Here is an 18,383-nt window from a genome sequence, read left to right on the forward strand (position 1 = left end):
ATGCTGCTGAACAGGAAGTGGGATATCTGGGTTTGGGGTTCAGTGAAAGGTCAGAGGTCATGGCTCATATTTGGGAGCCATCGACATAGAGATGGAATTGAAACTCATGATGTTACAGGTTGAATTGTGACCCCTGTCAAAAAAATTCATCTGCTGATGTACCAACCTCCAGTAGGGTCTCTAAAGAGATTGTAATCGAGTTAAAATGAGGTCAAGAGGATGGGCCCAGATCCAATGTGACTGGTGTCCTTATAAAATATAAAAGGAAACGGAGACAGAAACACACAAAGGAGAGGCCATGTACAGAGACAGGAGGAAGGCACCATCCACATCCCAAGGGGAGAGGCCTCAGGAGGAGCCAGCCCTGCTGACACCTTGATTTTGGACATTTGGCCTCCAGGACTATGGGAAGAGAAACTCCTGTTGTGTTTCTTTTCAGCTGGATGGCTTGTGTTCTGTTTCCCCAGCCCTTAGACAAACACACACATGCAGAGACAGGTGCTCTGACTGGGAGGCAGTGCTATGGCAAGTGGGAGACCTGGGGTCTCAGCCGGGGGCCTCCACCATGGGAGGGCGGGACGAGGAGGTAGAGTGAGCCAAAAAGAGTGAAGGGAGCTGCTGGGAGGGGAGGAAAGGCTGCAGGTTGAGATGTCCTGGAGCCAGGAGGGTGCAGGAGGGAGCAGGGCAGGCTCCAGTGCCAGGTGCTGCCAAGGCCTGGCCAGGCAAGCACCCAGGGTGACATGGTGCTGACCCAATCCAAGCGCTGTGGGGCCCCCAGAGCTATTTCAGGGCCATGGTGGGGGAAAGGAGAGGGGGACTGAAGTGGCAGTGGAGGGGAAGGCCACTCTTGGGAGGAGCTTTAGCCTTAAGGGAAAAAAGAGAAAGAGGCACTACTAGAAAAGAGGAAAGTCCAGCAAGTCATCTTTGAGAGAGCAGGCTTGTATGCTGAGGAAAGTTCTAGAAGGGAGGAGTGGCCATTGGGGGAAAGGAGATGATGGTGGGCATGGAGTCCCGGAGGAGGGAGCAGCCAGTGACAAAGGACCCAGGGCCCAGGGCCAGGGGCAGCCCCCACCTTGCCACAGGTGGATGGCAAGGCCAGCTGGTGGGGAGGGAGCAGGAGGTACCCTCATCCTCTGAAGCTGCACCACCCCCCGCCCACCTTCAGGATCCACCACTTCCCCACACATAGTGCTGCACCACTCCCTCCCTGCCGCCTCCAACTCCAGATTCATTTCTGAGCGGGCCCTGGATGCAGCCTGCCAGAAGCGTCCGTGGGCAGATTTCCAGGCCTGCAGTACCACAGGAACGGTGACCCATGCATGATGAAGTCAGAAACATACATCGGTTTCAGACCTTTATTTCCATTTAAATGAAACTTTGAAAGATCGAGGAGCCAATCTGTACCGCAAAGACAAGTTATCATCAAAGACTCTAGAAGTACAATCGTATCAATTCACAAGACTTGATTTCTTCAAGTTAAATGACAGATTTAGTTAAAATATACCTGAGAGAAGAAAAACTCCAAAGGATGCCTGCCTCATAATCCGCCCTGGACTTGTCATTCCCAACAGGACACCTCAACGGACACTGCCCCACCCCATTAAGACTCTGAAGCATAGGGTCCCATTGCTTTGCTTCCGAAATCCAAGGGGAACAAGTACCCATCTCTTACAAAAATAAGCATCTCAACATTGTTCAGTATATTTTTCTACACATATAAAATCAAAATACATTTTTAAAAATATTTTTCCAGGTACAAAATAAATATAGAAAACATCAATGTAAAAACAAAAGGATTGTCCGATTCAAACCATACCTTGCCAAATTTTCAGTAAGAATGAATTATCACATCAATCGACAACCTAAAACTCACCCAGTTAAGTGCATTATTTTCATAATTTAATTTTTGTTAAAAATAAATGATTTTTAACCAATATTAAGTACATATACCCATTTCCAAAACATGATGACATAAGAGTCTAGCAGATCCCCCTAACATACAAGGAAATGACAGTTTCAGATATCATTCAGTGACATGTAAATTTAATTTCGTATTTTTTAGGAAAAGCAAAATTTGACCACAAAGTCTCCTCCGGTTGCATTAAGTAATTTCCAGTCACGGTAGATTTTACTGACGTCTTATTTGACCAGGTAAAACAAGTCACCTATTTCCCATCTGATACCTTCTGGAGCAGAAATCAACCTAGTATCACTATGTCTTTGGCTTACCTCTTCGGGGACCAAAGGACTGGACCCCTGAGCCAACAGACCTCACGCTGGCTTCACTGGTGGGTGTGTCTGAGCCTGGCTGTGTCCATGCCACACTGGCCAACTCAACTCTGCGTTTCTTTGACCAGTGAATGGAGGTAGAAGAGATGATGTGAAACAGTGTGACACAAAACGTTGCATTTGGCTATGGAGTTCATTTTTCTGCTCGTATTTAAAAGTGATTGTGTCTGATAAGTAGGAAGATCATTTTTTAAATTAACTAAAAACTATTTTTTTGTTTGTCAGTCTTCCGATTGGCAGGTGCCACGATGCAATCCAACTTCCTCCTTTTGGCGTGGCTCTTTGCCCTGTGCGGAGGGTGGACAGGTTCCCTTCAGCTTCAAGACCAATCTGAGAGCAAGAGGTCCATTCCTAGCACTCAGATTTCAACAGCAGGAAAACAGACAGAAACTCATGCCTCTATGTTCCCAGTGGCCACACGCTGCAACTCCTTCTCTCTACATTCCCAACAGAAAATGTAAGCACCTTTCGTATCCCAGAGACATAGTTACGAGTTTACTTCAAATACACCTCAGCCCATGATAATGTTTCCTAGTATTCACATACAGATTCTGGGGTTATGCAGAATGAAACAAATAAAAACAAGTCCCAACAATAATGAATAAAAGAGGCTTCAGGAATTGGTGTTCAAAGGAACCTTACAGCTCACTCCCAGGCCACCATTCTTTCTTGTGATGGGAGTTGCCTTGTGGGTACCTGAATACCACCTTTGAGAGATCCCCTTAGAACCCAATAGATAATTATCAAGTATCTACTCTCCAGCAGGCACCATGCCAGAGACCCAAACAGAGAGAGGAATCAGGCTGGAAGAACTTTAAAAATCTGCCAGGAGAGACACAGCTATGGAAATTGCTATCATGTCCGTTCTGATATAACAAATGCTGAAAATTAATTATTTTTTAAAATGTTACGAGAAAGCAAATACTTCCTGCTATGGTTTGAAAGTGTCCCCCAAAGTGCTTGAGTAAGGAAACTTAATCCCCCATGCAACAGCGTTGAAAGGTGGAACCTTTTATGAGGTGGCTGGGTCAGGAGGGTTCTGCTGTCATGAACGAATTAATGTTATCATCAGAGGAACGTCAGTTATTGCGAGAGTGATTTTATCAAAGCAAGTTTTGCTCTTTTGCCCTCCCACCCACCATGACACGGCACGAACGCCCTCACCAGAGGCCAGTGCCAAGCTCTTGGACTTCCTGGCATCTAGAACTATGAGCCAGATTAATTTCTATTGTCTATAAATTGCCCAGTCTGTGGTATTCTGCTACAGCGACACAAAGCAAACTAAGACATTTCCAAATGGAGAACATGGAGAAAATGTAAACACTGTCTCAACTGTTTTTAAAATGAGGGTGCATGGCAGCTGTTATATTAAATCAGGCTCGTTAATTATTTAATCTGCCACAGAGTCATAGACTCTTGGCATGGAGGGCCCATGAGAGTCACCAAAGCCTGGCTTTTTTTTTTCTTTTGGAACTAAAAGAATTATCAAGTGTAATAATAGAGTATCAAGGATTCTAAATACTATTGCCTCCCCAGTTCTTGCTTGTAAAAAACACATAGATACTCAATGGGCTGGTTGATCTCTTTCACTTTCACTCTTTCTAAATGTTCTGCCTGAAAGTTGGTGTGACATCCTTCAGAGATGTCTGGAACTGTGGACCCCGCCTGCAGCTGGCTTCCACCTTACTGAACATGGGTGTGTGGCACATAGCTGTCATATAACGAACGTGTGACTGATTGTGCAAAGCTGAAAACGAGTGAGGCCCTCAACTCCACCCTGCTACCCCAACAGCTGAGGAGGGCAGTGGGGGTGCCTGCTGTTTTACAGCCCAGGTAGAATTAAACTGCCCCTTGCTCTTTCACTGCCCTTCATGAACAAGGGCAGGGCAGTTAACATTGTTCAGAACCAGCTTCCACTGAGCATGGTATCTCTAATTAGAGCCATGGATCTGTCTGTCTGTCTCTCTCTCTCATAGACACACACACACACACACACACACACACACTGAGTGTGAAGCCCCCAGGCTTGTTTTACAAGGGCATTAGATAGGGAGACAGGCAAAGTGAGCTGGACTGAAGAGTTTATTTTCTGAAGCCAGACATTTGTTTGGGCTGCCACCTGGAAACTTGAGTGACCTCAAGAGAGGGCTGGCCAGGACAGGACAGGTCAGGGGATCCAGCTAAACAGGAGGTTCTTGGGAAAGACACAGATAACTAAGCACCAAATCCCAGGAAATCAAACAGGCCCAGGAAGGGGCAGACTGAGACTCATGTCAACACTTGGAAAAAACGTGGCAGCAGACAGGAAAAGGGGCCAGATGGCACACTCCTTGGGCAGGGCTGGTCCCAAGCTTCCTGTGAAAGCAGATACATTGGAGGACTCGCCACTGTGCCAAGTGGAGAAAGGCAAGGCTGCTCGTGGGAGGCAGCATTTGGAGGCCAAGGGGCTGTGTCTCCACCATGTCTCAGCCCCCAGGGAAGTCGCTGAGTCACTCTGACCCTCAGTTTCCTCCTCTTAAATCCAGGGGCGTAATTATAAGAATGGTGCCCTCCAGAAGCTGCTGTGGGGTTTCAGTGAAACAGCAGGTATGGATGGACATGGCTTATGATGCTCACAGAGAAGGCACTGGAACGCTTCTTTATTCAGCTGTCAAGGGAGCAGGTGCCCCTGATAATCTTCTCAGCATTGTGAATTTACCCAGTGAAAGCTCTGTATGCGAAACCCACGGCCTCAAACCTCAGCTTGATCCTCATTCAGGATGTCCAGTCAAAGCACTGAGCACCCAACCAATGAATAAATAAAAGAATGAATGTCTGACATGGGATTTCTGATGCCAGCTTTTAATCCTGGATGTGCCACTCACTGAAGGACTTAGCAAAGTCACTCCATTTTTCTGAGCTTTGGTTTTCCTATCTGTAAAAGGAAGGTTTTATCTAAAAATTTAAAAAATAATAAAAAAAAACTGTACATAATTTCTAAGGCATCTTCCAGCTCCAACTTCTTGTACCTCGTTTGGATTTTCACATATTCTGATTTAAGAGAGTCAAGAACACAGTGCTCTGATTGTGAAGCATCTCGTGAACAGAAGAACTTCTCCAAGAGTTCCAGGAAAGATTCAAATGAAGAAAAAGAACAAGAGCTGAAACAAAGCCCTACAGACACAATTGGAAGAGGTCTTGATTTGCACAGAGATCACCAGACACCAGCAGGTACACTGATAGAGAGTGCAGTACACACCACCACAGAATCCACCAAAATTCACAGCCCAAACATTGACTGTAATCATAGGCACCTGCACTGACTGAGCACCTACCATGGGATGTTGAGCAATTTATACTCATCCTCTCATTTAACCCACATGATCATACCACGAGGCGAGAACTACTATAGTCCCATTCTTCAGATAACAAAACTAAGGCAATTAGAAGGTAAGTAACTTGCCTCTCACGGGACTGTGAGAGGAAGGTAAAATTCAAACCCAGGCAGCCGGACTTCAGAGCGCAGGCCCTGCGCCAGCGAACAGAGCCCGGGGGTTAAGGGTATGCCCAGGGTCCCACTGGAGGGCTGAGGCTGAGCTCTAAACGCACCACAGCTGGGCGCCATGCACGCTTGTCCCTCCCGCGTGCATACCTCACTCACACTGATTCAGAGCAGGAGGGGAAAAATGCCTAACACTGAGCACGTGTCAGGATGATGTCACGGGGAGGAGGAGGCTACAACTTCCACTGAGACAACCACTTCACACCTGGGCACTCCACACCACGCCGTCTTAACAAGACCTTCTTCATATCGTTACTCTGCAAACCACATACAGACCTGTCCCCCAGATCAGGGATACGTGGAATATATATCCTGAGTTTGCAGAGGCTAGCTTAGAGCCTGGATCTGCAATGGTGGTGTTGGAATCTCAGGTCACAAAGGCTGGCTTGGTACCAAAGTTTACTAGGATAAGCCTAGACCCTGGGTCTACTTGAGCAAGTTGTAACCTGGGTCCTCTGCAGCCTGGGGCCGTGGAGGCTTCTCTGGTACCTGGGGTCAGCCCGGTGCTGGGGATAACATGGAACCTTGGTCTCTGGATCTATTTCCCCCAAATCAGGAAATAACCAAGCAAACCCGTTGCTGCTAAGCAACCACTGCAGGCCATGAGACACAACATCGCGATGGCAGCCCACACATTTCAGCTTGCACCCAGTGCTACGCACAGCCATGCCAAGAACTCAGTGTGAATTATCTTAACTTCCACACCTCTGACAACCTTCCGAGGTGAACACTATTATCATCCCATTTTACAGAGGTGCGGAGACTGAGGTGCAGAGAGAATGACCACCTGGGGGCCACAGCTAGCAAATTGCAGAGCCAGGGCTCGAACCCGGAGGTGGAGGCTTCAGTGGAGATGTAAATGGAATGGGGCCTCCCTAAGTGGGTCGCCCAGCACTGGAAGTGAGGTCTCCTCTTCCCCCATTAGTATCCTCCCATGGGCCCTTTTCCCCAGCTTCCTCACCAGGTAGGCAGTAACCTGGTGTCCCAGTTACCTCCTTACCCGGTGGGTCTCTATTTTCCATGGCTCCTGCCACCATGGAAGCTGGAGGTTCTGCAAGGCTGTATGTCAGTACGGTTTCTACAGGTGCAGAGGGCTTGCTGTAAAGACAGCGGACAGAATCCACATTCTGCACTTCCAGCTATTGTAGCTGCACAGCCTTGGGGTGTGCACACACACACAATGCTTCCTGATTCTTACCATTCCCAGGGGCCCTTCTCATATTTGTTAGCTGAAATTTAAAGCTTAGGAAGGAATTTTAATAAATTGCTTTTGAAACCAAAGTAAACATCGGGATAATTTTTTGCACAAAAATAACCACACTCAAGAGGATCAAAAACTCGCATGAAAATTAATTAATTTTGCTTTCCAAGGCCATCTGGGCCCTCCGTGCTAGTCTTTCGGGATAACCGGTGCAGCACCCGGTGCCCAGCGGGAGCTGGAAATCACCAGTCAGACCTCTCACTGGCATGGCCAAAGTTAACTTAGCAAATTGAGGGCACTGCGAAGCTCATTAAATAGGCAACGACAGTTGAAGCAACGAGAATTGCTGCTCTTGACCATGCTCATCCTCCTGCAGCCTGCAGGGAGGTAGCCTCGGGGCTCACTGACCCTATGCCAGGAAGCTCTACCCTCAGGACAGGGTGCCAGAGGGCAAGTCACTGGCTTCCCTGGGCCTCTGAGTTTCCTAATCAGATTTGCTGTTTTTAAAAATTACTCTAAATGTCAAGTGAAGGACAGACTGGAAAGTGGCAGGGCCAGGCCCGTGGGACTAGTTAGGAGGAGGCGGCTCAAGTCAGGCTGAATCCAGACAGGGGCCTGGCCGAGGTTAGCATGGTGGATGCGAGAGATGGGGCTCAAGGACAGAAGGCCTGGCAAGTTACTGTTGACTTGGATTTTTCTTTCCTCTCTTTTCACACAGTGTATTATGTGGTTACAATGGTGTGTTTGAAGAGGAGCACAAATTAACTACATTTAGGGTTTTGGTTTTTTTGTTAAGGCATGGAGGATGCTACCAGGCTGAAGAATCAGGAGGTCTGGCCTTCCCACTGCCGCTAAATGCTGAGCTGTGGCACAAATTCTTGAAACAGGGTTGGGTGTGGTGGCACACACCTATAATCCCAGCACTCTGGGAGGCTGAGGCAGGTAGATCACCCGAGGTCAGGCGTTCAAGACCAGCCTGGCCAACATGGTGAAACCCCGTCTCTACTAACAATACAAAAATTAGCTGGGTTGGTGGCACATGCCTATAATCCTAGCTACTCAGGAGGCTGAGGCACAAGAACCCGGGAGGCAGAGGTTGCAGTGAGCCAAGATTGCACCGCTGCACTCCAGCCTGGGTGACAGAGTGAGACTCTGTCTCAAAAACAAACAAAACAAAACAAAAAATAAGAGTTTGCATGAGAGTATAGATGAGACAGGACCGGCCAGGTATCAGGCTGGAGGACAGGCACACAGACTGTGCCGTGTGATTCTGTCCACCCCACACTGTGTGAAGTATTCCATTTTGGAAGAAAAGGTCAGTGAAGAGCATGGCTGTGGAGCACTTCTTGGTTTTCAGGTCACAGAGTCGCACCCATTTCCTACTTACTGACTCACATGAAACCACAGTGTTGGCTGGCTTTGAAAAATATTTGATTTTTTTTCAGTCCTGGTTCACTCATTCCCTTCTAAAAACCACCTACCATACCGATACATTCAGTTCCACGCAACAAATGTTTATTGAGCATCTACTATGTGCTGGGACCATGCTAAGCATCCAAGGTGCGTCAGTGAAGAAAACACAGAAAGACCCGCGGCCCACACAAAGGTTACATTCAAGTCGGTTGAAACATAAACCATAAAATATAGATATGTTATAATAAATAGATATTATACGCTTTGTTAGAAATTGGTAAGTGCAAGGAAAACAATATAAGGTATGGGGCATGGGAGTGAGGTGAGTTGCATTTTCCTACAGGGAGGTCAGCGTAGGCCTCACTGAGAAGGTGACATTGACCAGATGTCAACCAGGCAAAGGAGCAAGGCATGAGAGCACCTGCGGAAAGGGCACTTCCGGCAGAAAGGACAGCCAGCGCCAAGGCCGACGGGCATGGGCAGATAAGGGTAAGGGGGCCACTGTGGCTGGAACAGACTGCTGTTCAGAAACAACAGGCCAGAGTGAGCGAGCAAAGGGATGCGATTAGGGAATCACAGGCAGACAATGGTATGAAGCATGTGGCTTTTATCCTTAATATCCCTGGCGATGGGAAACCACAGTTTTGAGCAGAGAAGTGAGATTTTGAAAGGATCACTCTGGATGCTGCTGGGAAGAGACTAAAGGATGCAGCGATGGAAGCCTGGGGAGGGTCTGGAGGTGGCTGCACGAATGCAGGTGAGAGGTGACGCAGGCTTGGACAAGGGTGGTCACAGTGGAGGGGCGGGAGGCAGCTGGCTCCTGGAGATAATTTGAAGGTAGTTCCCACAGTCTTTCCTGATGCACCAGATGGGAGAGGAGTCAGAATGGCTCCAGGGCTTCCCACTTGAGCTGCAGGAAGATGGAGTGGCCGTTACCTGAGACGGGAACGGCTGCAGATGGGGTGGATGTGGGGCAGTTAATCAGAAGGTCAGTGTTGGATTTGTTCACTAAGGGAAATCAGGTAGGCAGTGGATTGAAGAGCAAGAAAGAGTTCTACACGGGAGATAAATGGAAACATCATCAACATATTTAAAGCCATGAGACAGGGTGGGCCCCTCAGGGGACTGGGTATAAGCAGGGAAGAAAGGGGGCCCCAGGCAGAGCCCAGGAACCTCCAGCACGGCACGGTCAGAGCAAAGAGAAGGAGCAAGCAGAGGAGATGGAAAAGGCGGGCAGCAAGGAGAAGGGAGACCAAGAGCACCCGGCGTCCTAGAAGCTGGTGATGAGGACTCCCCATGTCAAGCAGGATGAGGACGAGAACTGCCCACAGGACCCAGCCACAGGAGGTCGTGGGTGCCTGCGAAGGGCCATCTGGGTGGAGTGAGGGTGCAAAAGTCTGATGAGACGGCATTTGGGAAAGAAGAGAAGGATTAGGATGAGGCAACAGACAAGTAAAACTCTCGTGCGGGGTTCCACCAGAAACGCAACAGGATGGGGCAGTGGGAGGGGAAGAGGGTCAGGGAAGGGGTTGGGGAAGGTGATGGTCGTTTCTGGTTGGGTGGGAAATGGCAGTGTGTCTGTGCGCTTATGGGATGATCCAGCAGAGGGGACAGCAGGTGGCAGGGCGAGAGTGAGCTGCATCAGGAGTTGTGGAAGAAGAGCTGGAGTCAGTCCAATAGCAGGGGTTCTGGCGCCACGGGGGCCAAGCGGGTCCTGCCACAGTCACAGGAGAAGGCAGAGTACAGGGGTCTGGGGGCTGGGGGATAGGTGTGTGTGGTTGGGGGAGTCTGAGGAGGTGCCCCAGAGAGGCAGTGGGAGCAGCCAATGCAATGAACTCCTGCAGTTCGTCAGCAGGTGGCTGGGGAGGCCACAGGGCAGCTTAGGGTCACCCCGTTTCTACCACTTGTCACCTATGTAACCTCGAATGAGTTTTTTGCCCTCTCTCTCTGCCTCAGTTTCCTAATCTGTAAACCTGAGCAACTGGGGGTCCCTGCCCTCGGAAAACTCATTGACAGCATGTAGATGAGGCAATACCTATGCAGCCCCTAGCTCAGCATCTGCCCATCAGAATCCCTCCTCTCTGGGTGCCTGCGGTGAAGCCCCGGCCCGGCCAACCTGGGCCTCTCCAGTCCCATTCTGGAGCTAGCACTGGGTGTTCCTGGGGAAGCACCGCTTGGCCTCCTCATTCACGCTTTCACGTCGTTCCTCACTCTCACATCCAGACAGACAGCACCATGAAATCCATGCTGAGCTGGAACCCGCCTTCTGCAACAAACTAGCTGGGAAGGTCCTGGCAAGTTGTTAGGTCTCTCTGGGCCTCGTTTGCATCTCACATAAAAGAGGAGGCAGGACTGAATGAGCTCTAAGGTTCCTTCAAGTTCTAGATTCATGTAATAATGTCTTCCTCAAGAAAAAGAATTAGTCATTGTGTAAAGAAATACACACCTGTAATCCCAACTACACACTGGCTGAGGCAGGAGGCTTGTTTGAGGCTCGTTGAGTTCAAGGCTGCAGCGAGATCAGGCCACTACACTCCAGCCTGGGTGACAGGGTGAGACCCTGTCAGAAAAAAAGAAAAGAAAAGAAGAGGGGAGGGGACAGGAGGGGAGGGGAAACAATGGGGAAAACAATGGGTCTCAGAGAAAATCCTTTAAGAACACACAGAAGCAGTAGACAGAGCCCACACCTGTCCTCATTTGTCCCTGGAGCTGTGAGCCAACGCTGTGAAGACCAGACCCAAAGCCAGTCACACAGAGGCAGCAGCTGGACGGGCCTCGCCGACTGAGACCAGTGGCCACACAGACACACACCTGACAAGACAGACCATGAAACACAGACCCAGGCCTACTGCCTGGTCTTCTTCGGCAGACGACTTCTCCCTCAAAGCACAGTCATCTTCACAACGAGAGGCAGCCCATCCTATGGAACCGAGGGGCGTGGCTCTTAAATTTGGGCTTCAAAAGACAAGCTCAGTCCCTGATTTTTTCCACCTGAGAAGGAGGCTTTTCTGAACATGACCCAGTGCGTTCAGAGCGGCCAGGATGAGGAAACACGTCTACAAAGCAGCAGCATAATCCAGACACAAGAAATGGTATGCAAAATAGGATATCAGACGGACTTTTGCAACTGAACATGGTCAAAACCATTTTGCAGCAAGTAACTTTTCCTGAGTTCAAGTAGGAGTTGAGTCCAACATTTATATGTGACACAGCCATGTGAGGCCTCTTCTCTGAGTACAAAGTAAAGTGTGGTAAAGTAAAAAAAAAAAAATCATTTCTATAATTAGGAGCAAGATTACTTTGCATGTCACATGACCGTGGCTGAATGGGCAAAACCTCTTACAAAGAAGTGCCCTGGTTTCACACAACCCTGCAAAACAGGCTCGCACAAACCTCTGGGTGGGAGGTAGCGGAATAAACTGAAGGCTAAACACCAAACCACGAAGTTCAGTTGTTACTCGGCCAAATGAGAAATTCAGTGAAGATGAGCTTGGCTCAGGCTTGGGAAGTGGAGGCAGGACCACCCCTGCCTCACCAGGGTCCACTTTGGGGCTCTGTGTCCGAAAGGTCCTTGAGAGCATCTTGACTTGACTCCAGCTGAATTCCCAGAAAGCTCCCAGAATCCCGCATGAAACATATCCGAGTTCAACTGTCCTTTGGTTTGAACTGAGAGCCCTAAAGTGCTCCTGGGGCAGTGGCTGGTCCCCATTGATCGAAAACAAGGGACAGTTGGGGTGAAGAAACGAGAGAGCAGCAGATGGCTCAGAAGTGACATGCTGCTCACCAGCGAGGTCAGCAGTGTGGGCAGCCTGTACAGCAGGTCAGACTGCAGTGGTTTCTGAGCCTAATTTATACATTTATAAGAACTCTGTCCAGAGCTGGGCGTTCCTCAGCATGTGAGCTGCATCCACTGCGAGGACATTTCCTGGGATGAAACTTGGGTTGTGTTGAGTACCGAGCCAGTAACATGGACTCGGTCCCAGCTACGTCCAGCCCCATGAATGAAGGAGCTGCGGTGAATTTGGTCATCCCAGGCTTAGCTCTAAAAAGCACAAGGATTGGGAGCTGAGGTGGAGGGGACTCTGGATAGGGATGGAAGGATGCCGGCTCGGAGACCTCATCATCACTGTCCCCTCCTAAGGGAGGCAGCACACGGGAGTGATTCAAGTCAGGGGCTGCCCACCAGATTCTGAAAGTGCTCGATTTTCATTCCTGCTCCTATGTCTACTGGCTGTGAGCCTTGGGACAAGTTCCTGTACCTCTCGCAGCTGCTGTTTCCTTACCTGTAAAATTGGGATGGTAACACCCATCGTGTCATAGGATACTAACCCCTGAAATGCGAAAATCCAGGTGTATGTCAAACACTTAGTATAGAGACTGTGCGTGCCCAAGAGACAGGGTGCCTATTATTGCCTGGAGCACTAAGTGGGAACTAATCAGTGGCTTCATGGACACCGACATTCTGGCGTGGATTTCAGCACTAAAGAACGGCATCCTCTGTCCCACCCCCTCTTCCAAAATCTTGTAAACACTATCCCCACAGGTTATCTGAAACTTGTCTGGATGTGCCTCTGGGCTCCTCTCAGACAGGCGGACAATCTTTCTCCTGGGAATTCTCTAGAGCCTGCCAGTAGTCCAGGAGAGCCTGGGGCTTGACGAAGTGGCAGGCCACGATCCTCCTGAAGCGGCACACAGAGAAGCGTAAGCCCTCTGGGAAAAAGGTCTGCTGGGAGTGGAGCTCCTCCAATCTGATGTTCAGCCTTTCGAGGCAGAGCCCCACAAACACGTCTTCCAGTTTAATGTATGGGACGCTGTTGGAGACATTGTACACCTGACTCGCCACGTCGCCAGAAAACGCATAGGCAGTGCCAGAGCAGAATGGTGGGTACCTGTCCCACGGATATTCAGATTTGCTGACAAACCACTTACTGAATGGTTGCCTGATGGGAAACTCATTGAGTTTCAAGAAGCCAGTGAAAAACCTGGTGGTTCTGTTTTTCTTCAGAAGCAGTTCGGTCAGATAGTCAACATTGATGAACATGTCTGAGTCTGTTTTCATCACAAATGCTGCCTGAGGACAAAAGCGATGGACCCATTCCATGCCCATCATGGTCTTCAGGGTCAAATTGTAATAGACGTCTAGGAAATCCTTCTGGATAATGTCGTTGTGTCGCTGGCTCTCCTGGTCCACCTCTTTTGTTTCTGCCGCATTGCTGGTGGTCCCCAGGAGGAAGAACGTCTTCAGCTGCTTTCCCTTCACCATTCTCTCTTTCCCCCACGTCTGCCGGATGGCCATGCGCTCAGCCAACTGTTTGTGGGATGAGGTCACTAGCAGGACAAGGAAGGGGGGTGTCTGACTGCAGTTTGTATCTGGGAGCTTAAGGAAGTGCCTGTCCTCTTTCTTGTAAGTAAAGGACTGTTCTTTGAAAGGATTCAGATTGTACATGCTAAAATACCAACAAAGAGCCCCCAGAACCAGAAGGCAAATATACATCAATCTCATCTTCGGGCAAGCCATCTGAAAGGAACAAAATCCAATGATTAGACCTCAAAAGCATGAGGATGTGTCTAGTTTCATGCTAGAAGGCTGAGGTGGGAGAGGAGACCCGTGTTTTGGAAACTCTAGAACCTCGCTGAATACAGAAGTCAGGTGCTGCATGGTTAAACAGTAAAGCACAGACGTCTGACATCTGCCAGCATCTGTCACTTCATGCTGTAAGATAAAAAGCTCAGAGATTCTGGGCATTGGTCCCAGCTCTGCAGCCCTTAACCTATGGGAGTCACCGATTGCCTGTCTGTAGGGATATGGGACCAGGTCCCTCACTCACTCCCCCAGCTCTGCCGTTCTCTGACTCCATGATGAAGCGCAGCAAAACAAGCTGCGGGTCTGGAAACCACGCTTGCATTCTTCTCTGATCTAATTAAGCAGCATTCCTGCTCCCCAAAAAAAGCAAGTCCAGGGTTCTGATGTGCACAAGTACCTTCAAATTCCGTCTCTGCCAGAATTATTATTATTATTTTTTTTTACATTACTTTTTACAGTCTCTGATCTGATTCTCTCCTCTTCTGCCCACCCGTCTCTGCTATCCTCGGCAAGTTCAGGATCATCCGTGGTAATGTTATAACATTAAGAAAGCGTATAACTCACTTTTTGCTGGGTAAGAGGACCCTCCGGTTTGAAAGCTAAAGCCACAGTGTAAATGCCAGGAGGAAATTTGTTTCAAAGAACTGTCAGTGTAGAATGCTTCACAATTATCAGGTTATGGGGTTGGTTTGTTTACCAAAAATGATGATTATGTCAGGAATCACTACGGAAAAAAAAAAAAAAAAAAAAAAGAGTGTCATTCAAATCAATCGTGCCTTACCAGCAGGCCTTCACAATTTGCCGTGTCTGTAGTGTCACTTTCCAACCTACTTATGTGACTCTGAGCACGCATGTGAGCCCCCATCCCAGCCTCACTTTTCTCATGGGTATGATCAAGGCAAACAACGTCCACAACAGTAACAATATGCCACTCCCCTAGAATCCTTCAAGCCTAGAAAGTTAAGATAGGACCTAGCAGCTTTTTAAAGAGACACGGTAAACTCATAAATTAGAGTCTCACTTCTCATCCTGATAACTTACCTTATTTACATAACAGAGTCTGTAGGTAATGCTGAGAGAATTTAACACAGAGAATAAATCCATTTCTTAACACAATAGCGGCACTTTAAAAATGTCATCCTGGGTGAGAGGACAGAAAGGACAGCAAGAAATGAAAATGAAAGAGTGAAAAGCGGAGTTGGTTTGGGCTTTTAAATTTTATTTCAGAGACCAGATGTCACTCTGTCTCCCAGGCTGGAGCACACTAGCACAATCATAGCTCACTACAGCCTTGAACTCCTGGGCTCAAGCAATCCTCCTGCCTCAGCCTCTCAAGTAGCTGTGATCACAGGTGCATGCCGCCACACTCTTCTAATTTTGTATTTTTTGTAGACATGGGGTCTCACTATGTTGCCCAGGCTAGTCTCAAACTCCTGGGCTCACGCAGTCCCCTGCCTCAGCCTCCCAAAGCACTGGGATTACAAGGGCACGCCACTGTGCCCAGCCAAGAGCTGGTGATTTTGATGGCCAAAAGAGCACCTCAAAATTTCACTGTTAAAATTCTGTTCTAAATATATTCACCAAAAGCAACATGAAATAACAATGGAGCTTTCTAGAACCAGCTCGCTCTCCAGAGACTTCTTTCCTGGAGGCAAACTACCGGCTCTGCTTGGCACCCCTGGGGAGTTCCTGGTCAGTTCCTGTCCCCAGAAACTTCAGAGAAATCACAGCAGAAGGCAAGGAGGAGACCAGAACTTGTCTGAACTGGTGCTCCAGGTGGCTGCAAAGTTTCTTTCTTTTCTTTCTTTCCTTCCTTCTTTCCTTCCTTTCTTTACTTTTCTTTCTCTTTCTTTCCTTCTCTTTCTCTCTCTTTCTCTCTGTCTTTCTTTCTTTCTTTCTCTCTTTCTTGCTTTCTGTCATTATTTATTTGCATGGCTAGGACGTGTAGCTGATCAAGGGGATTGGGGGCCTGCTTTCTCCCCGACAATACATTTTACAGAGAAGCATAAAAACCAAGTGCAAGGGAAAGAAGATATTTTTCTACTTTGTTTCCTTGCTTGAATAATTCTGCTCTTTTTCTATGGGTTGCTTTAACAGTAAACCTTAAATTCTCATTCTCTCTGATGTTTTTCTCAGGACCCTTCACAGGGATCTAAATTCCAGGGATGGGCGCTCACCTCATGCAGTGCATTGGCCAAACTGCTTCCCAGGAGGCAGAGCAGGTGCCAAACCCAACTGGCCAAAGCCCCTAGGGTCGCTTGTTTTCATGGGCAACTGAACATTTTTCCTGCCTAAAGTGGAGTTACCAAGAAACCACCACCAGAAGTCACAGCTCGGAATCCTCATACATGAGGCATCTGCATCTTTGGTTGAGTCTGTATTGTGCCTAAAGAGGACCGGGGGGCCAGGCTTCCACTGGAGGAGTCAGGGGTACCTGCAGCACCAGCAGACAGAGCCTGGAAAGGGCAGCCTGTGCTCCCAGATCCCAGCCACCCCAGGCCAGCTGGAAAGCAGAAGCTCTTTGCACAAACTAGCTCTGCCTTACCTGGGACAGAGCCATGAACAGGCACTATCTGTGCTACAGAAGCCCTACCTCCAAACACATCTAGACCCCCAGGCTGTGTGGCCTGACCAGCCAGTCAATAATGGAACGGCAGTTTCTCCAGCAGATTCTGCCCTCTAGCTGTATTAGTCAGGGTTCTCTAGAGAGATGGAACCAACAGGTTAGTAGATCAATCAAAGGATAGGTAGGTAGGTAAGTAGGTAGGTAGGCAGGTAGATAGATAGATAGATAGATAGATAGATAGATAGATAGATACATAGATAGATAGATAGATACATAGATAGATACATAGATAGATACATAGATAGATACATAGATAGATAGATAGATAGATAGATAGATAGATAGATAGATAGATACATACATACATACATACATACATACATAGATACATAGATACATAGATACATAGATAGATACATACATACATAGATACATAGATAGATACATAGATAGATACATAGATAGATAGATAGATAGATAGATAGATAGATAGATTAGATAGATAGATAAATACATAGATAGATACATAGATAGATAGATACATAGATAGATACATAGATACATAGACAGACAGATAGATGAGAAGAAATTTCTTAGGAGAATTGGCTAGCATGATTATGGAGGTTGGGAAATACCGTGACGGCCATGCAAGCTGGAGACCCAGGGATGCCAAAAGTGTGGCTCAGTCCAAGTCCAAGAGCCTCAGAACCAGAGATGCCAATGGTGTAACTATCAGTCCAAGGCCAAAGGCCTGAGAACCCAGAAAGCTGCTTGGTATAAATCCTCGGGTCCAAAGGCCAGAGAGCCTGCAGCTCTGATGTCCAAGGGCAGGAGAAGAAGGATGTCCCAGCCCTAGCAAAGAGAGAGGAATTCACATTTCTTCTGCCTTCTTGTTCTATCTGGGCCCAGTCAGTGGATGGTGCCTGCCCACATAGAGGGCAGATCCTCCCCAGTCAGCCCACTGACTCATAGCCAATCTCCTCTGGAAACACCTTCACAAACACACCCAGAAATAATGCTTTACCAGTTCTCTAGGTATTTATTAATCCAGCCAAGTTGATACCTAAAAGTAACCATCACACCAGGCTTTGCTCTGTAACTTGTGAGCAGTATAGATGCCAGGAGAGAACCTTGGAACCGAAGGAGAGAAATACAGTTCAGAACGTGTAGACCTGCCTTCTCTGCCTCTACCTGCTACAGGCTCCTCTGAGTACATCCCATCTGCTGGCTCCCGCCCCCTGCCTAGGTCACCGCCCCACTTCTGGCCATAGTGCCTGAAGGACGAAGGTTATGTCTTACCCCCCTCCTGAAACCCCAGAGAGCTGTGCCTAAGCTGGTTGCTGGGTACATTTTGAATTAAAGCGGAACAAGTAAGTAACACACAAAGCTAGAGCCGTCAGGACAGGGAAAGGCTCTCTAAGGGGAAATCTGGGTAACCGCATCCTACCCGCGCAGGCACGCACAGCATCCTGGGACTCTCCCCAGGCCAGGTGAGGAGACCTTGCCTTAAGCCTGACCTGAGGCTACAGGGCACAGAGACAAAGGAATCAGGAGTCCACCTCTCTAAGGACTGGAACACTGAAGGGAGGGTCTGGAAAGTTAAGTTCAAGATGCACCTCCTGGATCTGAAAGGAGAGATCCGGAGTGAAGGGACAATGGCCGAGCCCCACTATGAGGCCAGAAAGAGTAGGGAGGACAAAGCACTCAACTCAAGGGGTCTCCAGGGGCTGCGGCCCTCGGTGGAGAGGGAGCTAGTGAGCATCCTGAGCCCTGTGAAGGGCACAGCACC

At 48.4% G+C, this 18,383-nt stretch overlaps 1 protein-coding gene across 1 annotated transcript in view; it reads right to left on the reverse strand.

Annotated features, from left to right (window-relative positions):
• Window positions 1–1,341: 1,341 nt before the first annotated feature.
• Window positions 1,342–18,383, reverse strand: part of B3GALT5 (beta-1,3-galactosyltransferase 5) — a 61,627-nt gene continuing 44,585 nt past the window's right edge. Inside the window, exons 4-5 of the mRNA XM_015446829.4 lie at window positions 14,593–14,752; window positions 1,342–13,962 (exon numbers count right to left, since the gene is read on the reverse strand). Of these exons, the coding sequence (XP_015302315.3) occupies window positions 13,027–13,962 (936 nt within the window). The 5' untranslated portion in view covers window positions 14,593–14,752 and the 3' untranslated portion in view covers window positions 1,342–13,026. The remainder of the gene's footprint in view (window positions 13,963–14,592; window positions 14,753–18,383) is intronic.

The sequence above is a fragment of the Macaca fascicularis genome, chromosome 3, assembly GCF_037993035.2.
Source record: "Macaca fascicularis isolate 582-1 chromosome 3, T2T-MFA8v1.1".
Taxonomy (NCBI): Eukaryota; Metazoa; Chordata; class Mammalia; order Primates; family Cercopithecidae; genus Macaca; species Macaca fascicularis.